The sequence below is a fragment of the Carcharodon carcharias genome (genome assembly GCF_017639515.1).
Source record: "Carcharodon carcharias isolate sCarCar2 chromosome 40 unlocalized genomic scaffold, sCarCar2.pri SUPER_40_unloc_2, whole genome shotgun sequence".
Classification (NCBI taxonomy): domain Eukaryota; kingdom Metazoa; phylum Chordata; class Chondrichthyes; order Lamniformes; family Lamnidae; genus Carcharodon; species Carcharodon carcharias.
This window is the reverse complement of record NW_024470856.1, coordinates 448,069-466,589: the sequence shown is the minus strand read 5'-3', so window position 1 is coordinate 466,589 and position 18,521 is coordinate 448,069. Positions and strand designations below refer to the sequence as shown.

General features: G+C 48.8%; 1 protein-coding gene across 1 annotated transcript in view; it reads right to left on the bottom strand.

Moving 5' to 3' along the window:
* Positions 1-3,949: 3,949 nt before the first annotated feature.
* LOC121275025 (uromodulin-like) overlaps positions 3,950-18,521 on the bottom strand; it is a 186,688-nt gene continuing 172,116 nt past the window's right edge. The window contains exons 8-11 of the mRNA XM_041182418.1: positions 12,703-12,788; positions 11,369-11,423; positions 4,307-4,423; positions 3,950-3,981 (exon numbers count right to left, since the gene is read on the bottom strand). Coding sequence (XP_041038352.1) covers positions 3,950-3,981; positions 4,307-4,423; positions 11,369-11,423; positions 12,703-12,788 — 290 coding nt within the window. The remainder of the gene's footprint in view (positions 3,982-4,306; positions 4,424-11,368; positions 11,424-12,702; positions 12,789-18,521) is intronic.

The window sequence follows — 18,521 nt, the reverse complement described above, 5'->3', positions numbered from 1 at the left end:
TTTCCCCATCTTTAAAAGGGAGATTCCTTCTCCATCTTTAACATTGAAGGAGATCCGTTCTCCATCTTTAAATTGGAGGGAGATCCGTTCCCCATCTTTAAATTGGAGGGAGAACCCTTCCTCATCTTTCAAATGATGGCTGATGCCTTCTCAATCTTTAAAATAGAGGGAATTATTTTCCTCTTCTGTAAAATGGAGGGAGATCGCTTATCCATCTTTAAAAGCAATGGTGATCATTTCCCCATCATTTAAATCGACGAAGATCCCTTCTACATCTTTAAAATGGATGGAGATCACTTCTCAGTCTTTGAAATGGGGGCAGATTCCTTCTCCAACTTTACAATTTAGGGAAATCCAATCGTCATCTTTAAAATGGATGCAGATCGCTTCCCCATCTTCAAAATGGAGGGAGAACCCTTCTCGATCTTAAAAAATGAGGGAGATCCCTTCTCCATATTTAAAAAGTGGGAAAATCACTTCTCCATCTTTAAAATGGGGGAAGGTCCCTTCGCCACCTTTAAAATGGAGGGCGCTCCATTTTTCATCGTTAGAATGTAGGGAGATCCCTTCTCCATCTTTAAAACGTGGGGAGACCCCTTCCCCATCTCTAAGTTGGAGGGACATGCCTTTCCCAACTTGTGAAGTGGAATTATTGGAACCTATAAGGGAGGAAATAGTAAAGCCGATTTGAGAATGAAAAGTTAATTTTGTGTGCAGCACAGAATGGTTACAAGACAGGAGGAGTCCATTCAGCCCAATGAATTACTGTTGACACTCTGCAAGAAAAGTTTCACTTGTCTCACTCGACCTCCTTTTCCCTATAAGCCTGGAAATAGTTTCCCTTCAGTTTCACATCCTATTCTGGTGCATAATAGACACTGGGGGTGTGGAACAGAGAGATAGAGAGAGAGAGACAGAGAGAGACAGGGAGTGAGAGAGAGCAAAACGGCCGAGCTAGCGACATTGTGAGAGACTGCCACAGGCAGACAGAGTGACAGGAGAGATAGTGAGAGGCGAAAGACAGAAAGGAAAGGAGCTGCTGTGAGTGAATGGTGAACTGGGAGAGGAGAGCGAGTGCATGACAAAGAGATGGGGTGAGAGAAACAGAGACAGAGTGAACGAGAGCGACAGATTGATGTGTTAAGAGCAAGGGACGGACAGAGAGTGACAGAGCGATGGAGTGAGATAGAGGCAGGGTGAGAGAGAAAGGGACAGAGAAATGGGGCAAGAGAGATATGACAGAGGCGATCAAGAGAAATGAAATACGATGGGGTCAGAGATTGAGAGAGACAGAGAGGTGAGTGAGCGTATGATAAAAAGATAGGGTGAGAGAGAGAGAAAAATAGAGACAGAGAGGTAGGTCGAGAAAGAAAGATGGAGAGAGACAATTGAATGAAAGAAAAAGAGATGGTTTAAGAGAGATAGAGAGAGTGGATCAAGTGTAAGGTGAAGAGATGGGGTGAGAGTGAGAGACTGAGATGAGATGGGAGGGACACAGAGATTGGGTGGTTAGAGAGAGAAGGAACAAATCTGGGTGAGAGAGAAATACAGAGTAGGTGCGAGAGGTAGGGGGAGACAGAGAGACGGGCAATAGAGAACAAAAGGTGGGACGAGAGAAAGATTGGGAATGAAGGAGGAAGTGAGAGAGACCCAGAGACAGGACAAGTGGGAGAAAAAGAGAGAGAGAGAGGGAAAGGAAGAGAGAGCGAGACAGGCAGTTGTCCGATGGAAAATGGATGGAGCAAAAGAGAGGAGAATGAGGTGAGAGAAGAAAACGAGATTTTGGGGTGAGAGATATAGTCAGCGAGCCAAATTGAGAGAATGAAAAAGACATAGGGAGAGAGAGAAAGAGAGAGAAATAGAGAGAGGGAGAGATAGAGGGTGGATGAAATGGAGCAAGAACCATCCTCAATCTTTAAAATGGAGGCAGATGACTCCTCCATCTTTAAAATACAGGGAGATCCCTTTCCCATCTTCAAAATGGAGGGAGATCACTTCCCCATCTTTTAAATGGAGGCGGATCCCTTCCCAATCTTGAAAAAGGAGCGTGATTCCTTCCCCATTTTTAGAATTGATGGGGATCCCATTACCTTCTTTAAAATTGGGGCGATGACTCCATCATCTTTAAAATAGAGGGAGATCCCTTCCCCATCTTAAAATTGGATGAAGACCACTTCTTCATCTATAAAATCAAGGGAGGTCTCTAATCTATCCTTAAAATGGAGGGATATCCCTTCTCCGTATTTAAAATGGAGGTAGATCATTTCTCAGACTTTAAAATGGAGGGAGATCCCTTCTCCATCTTTAAAATGGAGGGAGATCATTTCTCAATCCTTGAAATTGAGGTGGATCCCATTTCCTTCTTTAAAATGGAGGGAGAACTGTCATGGAGTCAGAGAGGTGTCCAGCACAGGAAAAGGCCCTTCTGACAAACAAGTCTGTGCCGATCGAAATGGAACCTAGCAATTCTAATCCTATTTTCCAGTACTAGGCCCACAGCCTTATATGCCAAGGTATCGCAAGTGCACATCCAAAAATTCTGAAATGTTATGAGGGTTTCTGCCTCTAACCCCCTTTCAGGCAGAGAGTTCCAGATTCCCACCACCCTCTGGGTGAAAGAATCCTTCCTCACTTCCTCTCTAAACCTCCTGCCCCCTGCCTTCAATCTATGCTCCCTGGTTATTGTTCCCTCCACCAAGGGGAAATCTTCCTTCCTGTCTACCCTATCAATGCCCCTCATAATTTTATTCACCTCAGTCATGTCCTTCCTCAATCTCCTCTGCTCCCGGGAAAATAATCCAAGTCTATCCAATCTCTCCTCATATGTAAAATTCTCCAGCCCAGGCAACACCCTGGTAAATCTCCTCTGCTCTCTCTCTAGTGCAATCACATCCTTCCTATAATGTGGATTCCAGAACTGCACACAGTACTCTAGCTGTGGCCTAACCAGCGTTTTATGCAGCTCCAGCATAATCTTCTTCCTGTTATATTCTATGACTCGGCTAATAAAGGAATGTATCTCATATGCCTTATTAACTACCTTATTTACCTGTACCGCTACCTTAAGGGACCGGTAGACATGCACACCAAAGTCCCTGTAATGCTCATTAGATCCCAGGGTCCTACCATTAATCATGTATTCCTGCACCTTGTTTGTCCAGCCCAAGTGCATCACCTCACACTTATCCGGATTAAAGACCATTTGCAACTGACGAGCCCGTTTATATCCTCCTGTAATCTAAGTCTATCCTCCTCACTATTTACCACCCCACAAATTATCGTGTCATCTGCAAACGTGCTGATCAACCCTCCTACATTGATGTCTAAATCGTTTATACATACCACACACAGCAAGGGACCCAAAACCGATCCCTGTGGAACCCCACAGGAATCCAAACACAAAAACACCCCTTGACCATCCTGCCACTCAGCCAATTCTGGATCCAATTGGTAAAATTGCCTTGGATCCCATGGGCTCTTACCTTCACTTTCAGTCTCCCTTGTGGGACCTTATCAAAAGATTTGCTGATGTCCCACTAGGCTAAGTCTTCTCCATCTTTAAAATGGAGTGAGATCCATTCCTGTCTTTAAAATGGAGGGAGATCCATTCCCATCTTTAAAATAGAGGGAGCCAGTTCCTACATCTTTAAAATGGCGGGAGATCCATTGCCCAACTTGTGATGTGTAAGTGCTAGAACCTACAATGGAGGAAAGAGTGAAGCTTTTTCGAGAATGAAATGTTAACCTGCGTGTATATCAAGAACTGTTACAACACAGGAGGCGATTCAGCTCCACAAGGAAAGTTTCACTGGTCTCACTCGTCCGCCCTTTCCCGTAACCCTGAAAATATTTTCCCTTCTGCTTCACACCCAAATTTCCTCGAAAATGAGGAACACCATTGAGCGAGCTGGTTGGGAAGAATCTTAGCTCTGAGACTGCAGGGACTTAATCAGCACTCATCATCTAAGACAAAATCAGCAACTGATGGAGCAAATCAAAACAAACACGTATATCAAACATGTTTAACTATTTATTTTCTAGTAGGATCTCCTGTTTATCAGGTCCCCACAGTAATATTCCTACTGGAGGATATGGACTGTAATTGAGCTACACTCACATAGAAGGTGCCGTTGGGCTATTTTGGTGTCAAGTGAGGAGAGGGTTAGGTTCTATGTCATTTCTCCAAATTCCACCCGCTAACACGCACTTCACACATGAAGGTCGCTTGGGTGAGTCACTGAATGGCTTTTTTACTTGAGCGTAATTCAGAGCTTTTATGAGAAACACAGAGGGAAGGAATTCTTACCATCAGCTGCATCTGGGCGGAATGTTATCCTGATTTCAAACTCATGGTAGGCATGCTTTATGGTGGGCAGAGCAATGTAGGAGAAGGGGTCCTGTGTGAAATATGGGATCTTACGTTCTGTAAAGACAAGAAAATGTACAAAGGTTTATTGAAATAATAAAAAAGCCCCTCTTGAGCTTTTAACATTTAAAATGGTTCAGCAGTAATCTCATGGGCCCCGAGTCAAAAGGGACTTTGGTTCAAATCTCACTTTATATAATTTAGGCTGACACTTCAGTTAATTACTGAGGGAGTGTGGCACTGTCAGACGTGCAGGCTTTCAAATGAGACTTTAAACCGAGGCCCTGCAAGCTCTCACAGGTGGACATCAAAGATCCCATGGCACTCTGTGAGCTTCCCTGTCTAGAGATGGGGGTTGCAGTCATTTCACTCAGGGCTGGCGGTCAAAAAGTACTTTTTTGAAGTATTGGAGCTAAATTAGTTCAAGCGTCATGAATGAACACTGAGGGTCTGTAAGGTCCATATGTTTCTTCATATCAGTGAAATATTTTCAGTTTAAGGATGTGTAAACTAAAGGTCTATTTGACAAGATACCAGAAGATGCCAGGTCACCGTGGAGATTGTTGGAGTTTCGGGAGATTCTCTGGTTTCAACTGATCTGCCAGTTTGCTGAGATTGTTTAGCTGCATCTGGGAGAGGCACAGTGAGGCAATCCCCAACCAGATTGTGACACAAGTATATTCTTCCTTTAATATGGGGGCCTGATAGCACCAAATGGCACAGGCACCTCTTTCCTGAGTGCTGCTGTGACTCCAAATATATATTTTTTAACAATCTTATCAAGGTGCATGTTCACTTCACAGGCCTGAAAGGTGGACAGGTTCTGTTTCTGCAACGTTAGGTGTAGACGTCGTGTATGTGCTGGCATTAATTTTCCCAAATTCGCTAGATTCTGGAAAGGTCCCATCAGACCGGAAAGCAATAAATTTAACCCTTCTATGCAAGAAGGGAGAGAACGGATATCAGGGAATGATAGGCCAGTTACCTTGACGCCTGTCGTGGGGAAGGTGTTAGAATTGATCGTCAACGGGGTTCTCGCTGGCCACTTCGAAAAGCTGAAGTTAGCGGGCGAGAGTCAGCATGGTTTTGTGCAAGAAGACTCATGGTTAACCGATTTATTTGATGCTGCAACTTGCACCATGGATAAAGGGGAACCTGTAGATGTGCTGTGCTTGGGTTTTCAGAAGGCACTTGATATGCTGCCACATGAAAGGTTATTGCTGAGAACAAACGCTCAGCGTATAGGGGGGGCACACAGTAACATGGATAGAACATTGGCTGGCTAGAACATTGGCAGAGGTGGGGCACGAGGCTCTTTAACCAGAACAGGTGCGGGACATGTTGTTCCACTGTGAGAGCGGGGGCGAGGCCTGTTGCTCCATTGTCAGAGCGGAGGTGTGGCCTGCTGCTTCCTGGTCGGAGTGGAGGAGGGGCCTGTTGCTCCATTGTCAGTGCGGAGGTGTGGCCTGCTGCTTCCTGGTCGGAGTGGAGGCGGGGCCTGTTGCTCCATTGTCAGATCGGAGGTGTGGCCTGCTGCTTCCTGGTCGGAGTGGAGGAGGTGCCTGTTGCTCCATTGTCAGAGCGGAGGTGTGGCCTGCTGCTTCCTGGTCGGAGAGGAGGAGGGGCCTTTTGCTCCATTGTCAGAGCGGAGGTGTGGCCTGCTGCTTCCTGGTCGGAGTGGAGGAGGGGCCTGTTGCTCCATTGTCAGAGCGGAGGTGTGGCCTGCTGCTTCCTGGTCGGAGTGGAGGAGGGGCCTGTTGCTCGATTGTCAGAGCGGAGGTGTGGCCTGCTGCTTCCTGGTCGGAGAAGAGGAGGGGCCTGTTGCTCCATTGTCAGAGCGGAGGTGTGGCCTGCTGCTTCCTGGTTGGAGCAGAGGAGGGGCCAGTTGCTCCATTGTCAGAGCGGAGGTGTGGCCTGCTGCTTCCTGGTCGGAGTGGAGGAGGGGCCTGTTGCTCCATTGTCAGAGCGGAGGTGTGGCCTGCTGCTTCCTGGTCGGAGTGGAGGAGGGGCCTGTTGCTCCATTGTCAGAGCGGAGGTGTGGCCTGCTGCTTCCTGGTCGGAGAAGAGGCGGGGCCTGTTGCTCCATTGTCAGAGCGGAGGTGTGGCCTGCTGCTTCCTGGTCGGAGTGGAGGAGGGGCCTGTTGCTCCATTGTCAGAGCGGAGGTGTGGCCTGCTGCTTCCTGGTCGGAGTGGAGGAGGGGCCTGTTGCTCCATTGTCAGAGTGGAGGTGTGGTCTGCTGCTTCCTGTTTGGAGTGGAGGAGGGGCTTATTGCTCCATTGTCAGATCGGAGGTGTGGCTTGCTGCTTCCTGGTCGGAGTGGAGGAGGGGCCAGTTTCTCTATTGTCAGAGCGGAGGTGTGGCCTGCTGCTTCCTGGTCGGAGTGGAGGTGTGGCCTGCTGCTTCCTGGTCGGAGAGGAGGTGTGGCCTGCTGCTTCCTGGTCGGAGTGGAAGAGGGGCCTGTTGCTCCATTGTCAGAGTGGAGGTGTGGCCTGCTGCTTCCTGGTCGGAGTGGAGGAGGGGCCTGTTGCTCCATTGTCGGAGTGGAGGTGTGGCCTGCTGCTTCCTGGTCGGAGTGGAGGTGTGGCCTGCTGCTTCCTGGTCGGAGTGGAGGAGGGGCCTGTTGCTCCATTGTCAGTTCGGAGGTGTGGCCTGCTGCTTCCTGGTCGGAGTGGAGGAGGGGCCTGTTGCTTCATTTTTGGGCCTGAGGCGGGACTTGTTGCCTCAGTGTCAGAGGAGAGGTGGGGCCTGATGCCCCATTGCTCTGCGCAGGTGGGGCATTTTGCTCTAGTTTTGAAATGGAGGCGGGGCCTGTTCCTATATTTTTTATAAACTCACACTCTTCCCCCTCCCTGTGAAACACACTCACACTCTCGCCCTCTCTCTGTGACAAGCACTCAAACGCTCTTCCTCTCTCTGTCTCACACACACTTACCCTCACCCTTCTCTCTGCGACACACACTCACACTCTCCCACCCTCTATGTCACGCACACTCACACTCTCCCCTTCTCTCTTTCATAGACATTCAAGGTCTCGCCCCCTCTCAGTGACAAGCACTCACACGCATGCACTCTCCCCTCTCTCTGTCACACACACTCACACTATCCAACCCTCTCTGTCACACCTACTCACACTTTCCCCCTCTCTGTCATTCATACTCACACTCACTTCCTCTCTCCATCACACACACTCACACTCTATACCCTCCCTGTGATAAAAAAAATCACGCTCTCCCCTTCCATCTGCCATACACAAACACACTCTCCCCCTCACTGTCACGCACACCTACACTCTATCCCCTCCCTGTGATTCACAATCACAATCTTGTCCTCTCTATATGACAAGCACTCACACTATCTCCCTGTCTCTGTCACGCACACTCACACTCTCCCCTTCACTCTCGCCCCCTCTTTCTGACAAGCACTCACACTCTCTCCCTCTGTTTGTCACACACACGCGCAAACTCTCTCTTACACGCGGACATACACTCCGTCTCTCTGTCACACACACACCGGCCCGCACACGCTCCCTCGCACAAGTGAACACTCTCTCTCTCTATCTGTCACACACACGCACACTATCCGCTTCTCTCTGTCACACACATTCACACTATCCCCCTCTCTCCGTTGCTCACACTCACACTATCCGCTTCTCTCTGCCACACACACTTATACTCCCCCTCTGTGTGACATACACACACACTCTCCTCCTCTCTCTATGACAAGCACTCACATTCTCGCCCTCTGTCACACACACTCATAGTCTCACCCTCTCTCTGTCAAATGTATTCACACTCTCTGACACTCTGTAAGACACAAACACACTCCCCCACTCATACACTCACCCTGACTCTTGCTGTCATGGGCACTCACATCCTCTGCTTCTCTGTCAGACACACTTACACTTAGTCCCTCTCTCACACACACACATTCAAGTGGACTCTCTGACACAATCATTCACACTCTCTCTCTTTCTGTAACACACACTCAGACTTTCCCCGTCTCTCTTTGACAACCACTCACACTTTATCCATCTGTCACAAATATTCACACTATATACCTCCCTCTGTCACAAAAAATCACACCCTCTCCCTCTCTCTGTCACAATAAAATCACACTCTCTCCCTCTGTCTGTCACACAGTCACAGTCTCTCCCTCTCTCTGTTACACACACTCACACCCACTCCCTCTCTGTGACAAGAACTCACAGTCTCTCCCTCTGTCACAAACATTCACACTCTCTCCCTCTCTCTGTCACACATACTCTGACTCCCCTCTCTCTCCTGCCACACACACTCATGGTCTCTCCCTCTGGCATGTATATTTACACTCTCTCCATCATACACACTCAGCCTCTCCCCCTCTCTGTGCGACAAGCACTCACAGTATCTATCTCTGTCACATTCATTCACTGTCTCTCTCTGTCACAATTCCACTATTTGCCGATGTTCTACATCTCAGTTCTTTCTTTACACTACTCCTGTCCCTCAAAAACTCTCACATGTCCCAGCTGGACCACGTAAATGGACGACTTCAGTTGGGTGCAAGAAGAATTGGATTGACAGGTTTAACAGAACCTGTTTGTTCAGTGGCTGGAATTAATGTCAGTCTCCATGGACCCTTCCGGAAACTCTTAAGGAGGGTCCCTCCTCAAAATGTTAGCTCATTGTGTCAGCGGAATCTTCAGCCCTTACTAACAGGGATCTGCTGATCCAAGAGAGGAAGAGACTATTTCATGGGGACAGTGAAAGCTGGTGGTTTTGCGGTTGTGAGAGAGGGGCAATGTGGCCCATCGCTCTGGAATCAGTGAGAGGCAGGGCCTGTCACAATGGATGCAGAGTGGGACATTCCCCCTGGCTCTGCTGGCAGAGGGTGTAGTGGAGACTTTGAATCTGGTAACAGCGTGGGGAGGGTCCTCTCTCTATGGGGACAGAGCAAAGCTAGCACCTGCGTTCATGGTCACTGGACGGGCCATGGCCTAATCCCAATCCTGGTTTCAGCTTTTTCCCTCTAGTGCCCTTAAAATTGGAGCCTAGATGCGGAGGGCGGTGGACTGGCGGGGTTAATTGCCAACTCCTTCCTGCAGGGAAATAAGAACAGGAAGAGGGAAAGCATACCAGGGAGAATGGGGCGAGCTTGCTCCTGCTACACATTCACTGGGGCAGATAAAGATATCGCAGGAAGATGGAGGGATGGGGGTTGTGAGCACTGTGGGTTTCCCATATAAAGAACTCTAACAAACAATTCTCTATGTTGCTTGTGCTTTCAAATTATTTGTTTCCATTCGAAAAGAATCAGTGTGAGAAACTTGGAAAATTTTATTTGAAACATATGGAAACTTTTAGCAAGATGCATTGTGTAGGGTTAAGCATTGATAATGTATTGAAGCAAAATTACAGAATGGAGCAAAGTTTACCGAACCCCATTCTGAATGGGAATAGAGAATAATAACTGTACCTAATGTGCCCATAGCAGTCTGAAATAACCCCCAACTAACATCTCCAGCCAATATCTCCAATGGGGAATGAGGAGGGAGTTCATATCCAGGGTCAGGTGGTGAAAGAGTGAGTGCACCACCGAGTGAACTGTGCACCCTGCTGTAAACTTCAATCCCTTACAATATTGTTCAATATTCACAGTTACTCAGTCTGTTTCTAGATGCAGCCATGAACTGAACTTCTCTGAGACTGGCAGAGAGCAGCGCCTGTAGTGGCGGTGAGCTGGCCAGCAGAGGGTAGGGTTGTATCACTTAAATCTCAAGACAGTAAACGGGTTTGAGAAGAGGCTTTTACCCTGGGAGCTGGGAATGTGGAATCAACTCAGCACTCACACACCCATCCAGACAAAGAGAGGCGGAAATGTTTCAGATAATGCAGCCATTCCATTATAAAAGGAACTTCTTAAAATGTTCAGGTGAAGCGTTCAAGAATTTATTGAGCAGAAAATTAATGCAATAACATTTACACACAAAATTTTAAAACAATCAGATGTCCTATCAGAGCGGATTATCAGAGACTCAAGTGTGTTCCAGTTGTAAGCTCAGTATTCAGCCACTGAAACCCTTGCAATTGGAATGCTCCTTGCATTCTGCCCCTTTATTGATGCCTTTCTAACGGAGAGATTTCCTTGTCTGATTGTCCATCAATGGAAGCCCTGCTTGCTGACCTGTGCAGTTTGACAGGTTTACCCTGCAGGGTCAATGGATCATTTCACAACATTTCTATTGATGCTCGTCAGTGAAAATGGAAAAAAAAATCTCACTTTTCACTTCCTCAGGAATAAAATTCCGTGTAAGGAATATGCCAATCAATCCACCTCATCAGTAACTTCAGTTAATTCAGCTGCTCCCCTCACATTTTCTTCCTCTCACACCAACATCAATATATATTTATAAAGCAGATCTAAAACAGCTATTGCCACACAAAATTACTCTTATATCCAATAAAATCTTGACTTTTGAGTCTATTTTTGACTATGCAAAATGCAGCACCCAATTATTCCCCCATTCTACAGATACATTGATTAAAAACATGATATCTTCCCAGAGGTTGACCTTCAACCGGGGTCTATCTGTTGTCCCTGTGCCCGTTCTCAGTGTTGACAGCTCCATGAGGCTTTAGGACCTGCACACAGAGGGAGATCTTTAATCGAACATCTTTATTAAACAGGAGATCACTTCATTCCTGGAACAGGCCGGAGCTGGAAGGGTCAGTCTGGCTTCAGCCTGACCAGAGGTCACTCATTCAAAACAGGGAAATCATTCTCTATTTAAATAAAAAGCTGAACAACTGCCCCCCACCCTTGCAGTGTGGAGCTGAATCAATAGGGGTAACAATCACACATGTCTAGCTGTAGATGATCACTTTGCTGACAGGTTCATTGTGTTAAAGAAGCTGAAGTTAAAGCAGAGCTGTCATCGAGCGAGTTTGTAAAACACATGGAGATGGGATCACGGCTGCTCGGTGACCCTCTCCATCTCTTTCACGGTTCCGGATGGTCCACACCTGTACACTGAATGTCTTCCCGCTTCAAGCCGATTAGACATTGATCCTTCTGGAACTGCCGTAAACAGAAGAAATGATGGATGAATGTCAAAAGCAAGGGAGGGATTGGACAGGATGTCCGAATGTGTGAGAGAAGGATTTATCATGAGAAATATCTTCTTTTACAGTTCAGTCGCGGGATGTGGGATTCCAGGTGGTTGTGTTCCCATTATCCACTGCCCTTGTCCTTCTAACTGGTAGTGGTCGTGGGTTTGGTAGGTGCTGTCGGATGAGCCTTGGTCAGTTGCTGCAGTACATCATGTAGATGGTACACACTGTGTGTCTAAGAAGATTTGGTGAATTCCAGCAGTGCATTTTGTAAATTGTACACTAACTACTGCCACTGTGTGTCTAAGGAGCATTGGTGAGTTGCTGCAGTGCATCTTGTAGATAGTACACACACTACTGCCACAGTGTGTCTAAGGAGCCTTGGTGAGTTGCTGCAGTGAATCTTGTAGATGGTACACACTGCTACTACTGTGTGTCTAAGGAGCGCTGGTGAGTGGCTGCAGTGAATCTTGTAGATAGTACACACTGCTACTATTGTGTGTCTAAGGAGCCTTGGTGAGTTGCAGCAGTGCATCTTGTTGATAGTACACACATTACTGCCACAGTGTGTCTAAGGAGCCTTGGTGAGTTGCTGCAGTGAATCTGGTAGATGGTACACACATAGCTGCTACTGTGTGTCTAAGAAGACTTGGTGAATTCCAGCAGTGCATTTTGTAAATTGTACACTAACTACTGCCATTGTGTGTCTAAGGAGCGCTGGTGAGTGGCTGCAGTGCATCTTGTAGATAGTACACACATTACTGCCACAGTGTGTCTAATGAGCCTTGGTGAGTTGCTGCAGTGCATGTTATAGATGGTACAGACACAGCTGCTACTGTGCGTCGGAGGTGGAGGAGGTGATTATTTGTGTATTTGGTGCCAATCAAGCAGAGCTGCTTTGTTCTAGATGGTGTCGAGCTTCTTGAGTGTTGCAGGAGCTGCACTCATCCAGGCGAGTGGAGAATATTCCATCACATACCTGACTTGTGCCTTGTCAATTGTGAACAGGCTTTAGGGAGTCAGCAGGTGAGTTAATCGCTGCAGGATTCCCAGCCGCTGACCTGCTCTTGTAGCCACAGGATTTAAATGACGAGTCCAGTTCAGTTTCTGATCAATGGGCAGGAGAATAACCAGAGGGGAAATTGGAACATTATCTGAGGGGGGAGCTCGCGATCGGTGAATACAAAGTGTGAAAGGGAGGATCTGGTGTCTCCCATGTTTGTCCTGAATGCAGTGCAGTCTCTCACCCGATCCATAATGATATCTCTCGCTCTCTCTTCATTGAGCCCTCTCACTGAAGTGACCTTCACACGAATCATCTTGTAGTTAGTTTCTAAAAACAACACTCACAACATCAAGAGCTTAAACACGCTCAGAATTTTACATAAGGCACAGTTTGTATTCAGAACCCTCTCTTCCGTTTAATTTCTGTTTCCTCTAATGCAGTTTATCATCCCCTTTATTCGTTCTCCCTCTCTCCATTTCTCTCTTCATCTCATTCCACCTTATCTCAATTCTCCACTTCCCGTATTAGCATTCTCTATTCTTTCACTTTACTGCTAGCCCCTTGTTACCTCTCCTTATATCATTTTCATCACGTGTTTACATCTTGTCAGAGAGAAAGAGAAATAGAGAGAGAGAAATAGAGGTAGAGACAGATAGAAATAGAAGAGGCAGATGGAGAGACAGTCAGAAAGAGAGAGAAGGAGAGATGGGGGAGAGACACAAAGAGAGAGAGAGAGGAAGAAACGGGGAGATAGAGGCAGAGATGGAGACAGGAAGAGAGACGAGAGAGAGAGACAAAGAGAGAGAGAGGCAGAAAGTGAGAGAGGAAGAGAGACATGAAGAGAGAGCTAGAGAGAGACAGAGACGGAGAGGGAGACAGAGAGGGAGAGAGGAATAGAGAGACAGGAAGAGAGAGCTAGAGAGACAGGGAGGTAGAGGGAGACAGAGAGGGAGAGGGAGACAGCGAGGGAGAGAGGAAGAGAACAGGAAGAGAGAGCTAGAGAGAGACGTAGAGGAAGAGGGAGACAGAGAGGGAAAGAGGAAGAGAGAGACAGGAAGAGAGAGATAGAGTGAGAGACAGGGAGAGGGTGAGAGACAGTCAGAGGGAGGGACGGAGAGAGAGACAGTGAGAGAATAAAACAGAGAGAGAGAAAGAGAGCGCGGTGAACAATGACAGGAAGAGGCAGAGCGAGAAATAACAGAGGAAGCCAGTAAAGTGAGGTGAAGAAATAGATGGAGGCAGTCAGAGACATATTGAGACAAAGGAGACAACTCGAGAAATGGAGAGATGACGATAGTCACCGAGACATAAAGAGATGGAGCAACAGAGGTCAAGGGGGATAGGGGCATCAGGGAGAGTACGGAAATATTAAACAATTATCGACATAAAAATCAGTGAAGGAGGGAAAGAGACACGGAGGGAGACAAAGAGAAAGAGACAGAGAGAGAGATAGAGAGAGTGGCAGTGAGAGACAGACAGACAGGCAGAAAGAGAGACAGTGAGACACAGTGAGAGAGAGGCAGAGAGAGAAAGAGAGAGAGACAGAGAGAGAGGGATAGAGAGGCAGAGATAGAGAGAGAGGCAGTGAGAGACAGGTAGAGAAAGAGAGAGACAGACAGGTAGAGAGAGAGGCAGTGAGACACAGTGAGAGAGAGGCAGTGAGAGACAGTGAGAGAGAGGCAGTGAGAGACAGGTAGAGAGAGAGGCAGTGAGAGACAGACAGACAGGCAGAGAGAGAGGCAGTGAGACACAGTGAGAGAAAGGCAGTGAGAGACAGAGAGAGAGGCAGTGAGAGACAGGTAGAGAGAGACAGACAGACAGACAGGCAGAGAGAAAGGCAGTGAGAGACAGGTAGAGAGAGAGAGCGACAGAGAGAGAGAGACAGACAGGCAGAGAGAGAGGCAGTGAGACACAGTGAGCGAGAGACAGGGAGAGACAGGGAGAGAGAGACAGGCAGAGAGAGAGGCAGTGAGAGACAGTCAGAGAGAGGCAGTCAGAGACAGGTAGAGAGAGAGGCATTGAGAGACAGACCGACAGGCAGAGAGAAAGGCAGTGAGACACAGTGAGCGAGAGACAGGGAGAGACAGAGAGAGAAAGAGAGAGAGACAGAGAGAGAGAGAGAGAGATGAAGCTTCAAGTGACACAGAGACAGAACCATTGACAGAGAAGCTCAGGAAATATTTCGAAAGTTGCAGCCCGTGTTTGCAATGACTCCACACGAAGCGAATACACGGTTTTGATTTGTTTTAATTTGTTGTGTGTCTGCATCGCGGGCAAGGTCAGCATTTACTATCCATCCATAACTGACCATGTGAAGGTGGTGGGCAGGTGCCTTGTTGAAGCGCTGCTGTCCGTCTGGTCTCCCTTCCCTGCAGCGGCTGTATACACCTGATTGGCTGCCTGGGCCATTTCAGAGGAGAGTGAGGGGTCATCACATTACTGTGGATCTGGAGTCACATATAGACCAGAGCGGGGAAGGACGCCAGATTTCAATCCCTAAAGGCACATCGCGAAAGAACAGGGGTTTGACAGAGATTCGGAATGATTGACCAGTGCCAGGAATGGCTTCCTGCAATTAATTGTAATACAGATTTCGGCAAATATTTGGTGTCTCAAGGAAACAAGGGATATGGGGAGCGGGCAGGAAAGTGTGTTTGAATCCCAAGATCAGCCATGATCGTATTGAATGGGGGAGCATGCTCGAGGGGCCGAATGGCCTGCTCCTGATCCTATTCCTTCTGTCCTTCTGCTCTGAACAGCCTTTACTTACTGGAAAACCTGACATCACTGGATCACCACAGCGAATCAGTCTGTACCATTACTCAGCAAGGGATTCGTCAGAAATCCTCTGCTGCAGAATCATCCACATTTCAATTGTGAAATAAAGAATCAGGGCGCAAACTCTCCAGATTCTGGGAGAAAGCAGCCAAACTAAAGCTTCAGCATGTGGCATGGAGCAAGAGGGAGAGAAGAAGTGACAAACAACTGGAACGAGGGAGGACAGGGCTGAAATAGAGTGAGAGTGAAGAGTGGTGACTGGGTTATTGGAGGAAGAGAGAATAGGAGCTGGATTAGGCAAACTACTCTCAACTCTAAATTCCAATGTAATGACTGACAGAGCCAGACCCCCCTTGGTGACTTAACCCCACTTCCCCCAGTCACTGCATCCCACTCCCCTGGGTCACTAAACCCCACTTCCCTCAGTCACTGCATCCCACTCCCCTTGGTCACTAATCCCCACCTCCCTCAGTCACTGAATCCCGCTCCCGTTGGACACTTAACCCCAATTCCCTCAGTCACTGCATCCCAATCCCCTTGGTAACTAAACCCCACTTCCCTCAGTCACTGCATCGCGCTGCCCTTGGTCACTAAACCCCACTTCCCTCAGTCACTGCATCCACCTCCCCTTGGTCACTAAACCCAACTTCCCTCAGTCACTGCATCCACCTCCCCTTCGTCACTAAACCCCAATTCCCTCAGTCATTCCATCCCCCTCCCCTTGGTCATTAAACCCCACTTCCCTCAGTCACTGCATCCAACTCCCCTTGGTCATTAAACCCCACTTCCCTCAGTCACTGCATCCCACTCCCCTTGGTCACTAAACCACTCTTCCCTCAGTCACTGCATCGGTCTCCCCTTGGTCAATGAAACCGACTTCCCTCCGTCAATGCATCCAAGTCCCCTTGGTATCTAAACCCCACTTCCCTCAGTCACTGCATCCCACTCCCCTTGGTAACTAAACCCCACTTCCCTCGGTCACTGCATCCCACTCCCCTAGTTATCTAAACCCCACTTCCCTCAGTCACTGCATCCCCCTCCCCTTGGTCACTAAACCCCAAATCCCTCAGTCACTGCATCCCGCTCCCCTTGGTCACTAAACACCACTTCCCTCAGTCACTGCATTGCCCTCCCCTTGGTCACTAAACTCCAATTCCCTCAGTCACTGCATCCCAGTCCCCTTGGTCACTAAACCCCACTTCCCTAAGTCACTGCATCCCCCTCCACTTGGCCAATAAACCCCACTTCCCTCAGTCACTGCATCCCAGTCCCCTTGGTCACTAAACCCCACTTCCCTAAGTCACTGCATCCCCCTCCACTTGGCCAATAAACCCCACTTCCCTAAGTCACTGCATCCCGCTCCCCTTGGTCATTAAACCCCTCTTACCTCAGTCACTGCAACCCCCTCCCGTTGGTCACTAAATCCCACTTCCCTCAGTCACTGAATCCCCCTCCCCTTGGTCACTAAACCCCACTTCCCTCAGTCACTGCATCGCGCTCCCCTTGTTCACTAAACACCACTTCCCTCAGTCATTGCATGCCACTCCCCTTGGTCGCTAAACCCCTCTTCCCTCAATCACTGCATCCCTCTCCCATTGGTCACTAAACCCCACTTCCCTCAGTCAATGCACCCCCTCCCCTTGGTCACTAAACCCCAATGCCCTCAGTCACAGCATCGCGCTCCCCTTCGTCCACTAAACCCTACTTCCCTCGGTCAATGCATCCTGTTCCAATTTGTCACTGAAACCCACTTCACTCAGTCGGTGCATCGGGATCACCTTGGTCAGTAAACCCACTTCCGTCAGTCACTGCATCGCGCTCCCCTTGGTCAATAAAACGCACTTCCCTCAGTCACTGCGTGCATCTCCCCTTGATCAGTAAACCCCACTTCCCTCAGTCAATCCATCCCCCTGCACTTTGCCAGTAACCCCCGCTTCCCTCAGTCACTGCATCCCACTCCCCTTGGTCACTAAACCCCTCTTACCTCAGTCACTGCATCGCACTCCCCTTGATCACTAAACCCAACTTCCCTCTGTCACTGCATCCCGCTACCCTTGATCACTAAACCCCACTTCCCTCAGTCACTGCACCCCCCTCTTTTTGATCACAAAACTCCACTTCCCTCAGTCACTGCATCGCGCTCCCCTTGGTCACTAAACCTCACTTCCCTCAGTCACTGCATCCCACTCCCCTTGGTCACTAACCCCACTTCCCTCAGTCACTGCATCCCCCGTCCCCTTGGTCACTAAACCCCACTTCCCTCAGTCACTGCATCCCCGTCCCCTTGGTAACTAAACCCCACTTCCCTCAGTCACTGCATCTGCGCTCCCCTTGGTCGCTAAACCCCTCTTCCTTCAGTCACTGTATCCCGCTCCCCTTGGTTCACTAAACCCCACTTCCCTCAGTCACTGCATCGCACTCCCCTTGGTCACTAAACCCCACTTCCCTCAGTTCCTGCATCGTGCTCCCCTTGGTCACTAAACCCCACTTCGCTCAGTCACTGCATCCCACTCCCCTTGGTCACTAAACCCCACTTCCCTCAGTCACTGTATCCCACTCCCCTTGGTCACTAAACCCCACTTCCCTCAATCACTGCATCCCTCTCCACTTGGTCACTAGAACCCCACTTCCCTCAGTCACTGCATCCCCCTCCCCTTGGTCACTAAACCCCACTTCCATCAGTCAATGCATCCCACTCCCCTTGGTCACTAAACCCCACTTCCCTCAGTCACTGCATCCCACTCCCCATGGTCACTAAACCCTACTTCCCTCAGTCACTACATCCCCCCTCCCCTTGGTCACTAAACCCCACTTCCCTCAGTCACTACATCCCCCTCCCGCTGGTCACTAAACCCCACTTTCCTCAGTCACTGTATCCCCCTCCCCTTGGTCACTAAACCCCACTTCCCTCAGTCACTGCATCCCACTCCCCTTGGTCACTAAACCCCACTTCCCTCAGTCACTGCATCCCCCTCCCCTTGGTCACTAAACCCCACTTCCCTCAGTCACTGCATCCCCCTCCCCTTGGTCACTAAACCCCACTTCCCTCAGTCACTGCATCCCACTCCCCTTGGTCACTAAACCCCACTTCCCTCAGTCACTGCATCCCCCTCCCCCGGTCACTAAACCCCACTTCCCTCAGTCACTGCATCCCCCTCCACTTGATCACAAAACTCCACTTCCCTCAGTCACTCCATCCCCCTCCCCTTTGTGACTAAACCCCACTTCCCTCAGTCACTGCATCCCGCTCCACTTGGTCACTAAACCCCACTTCCCTCAGTC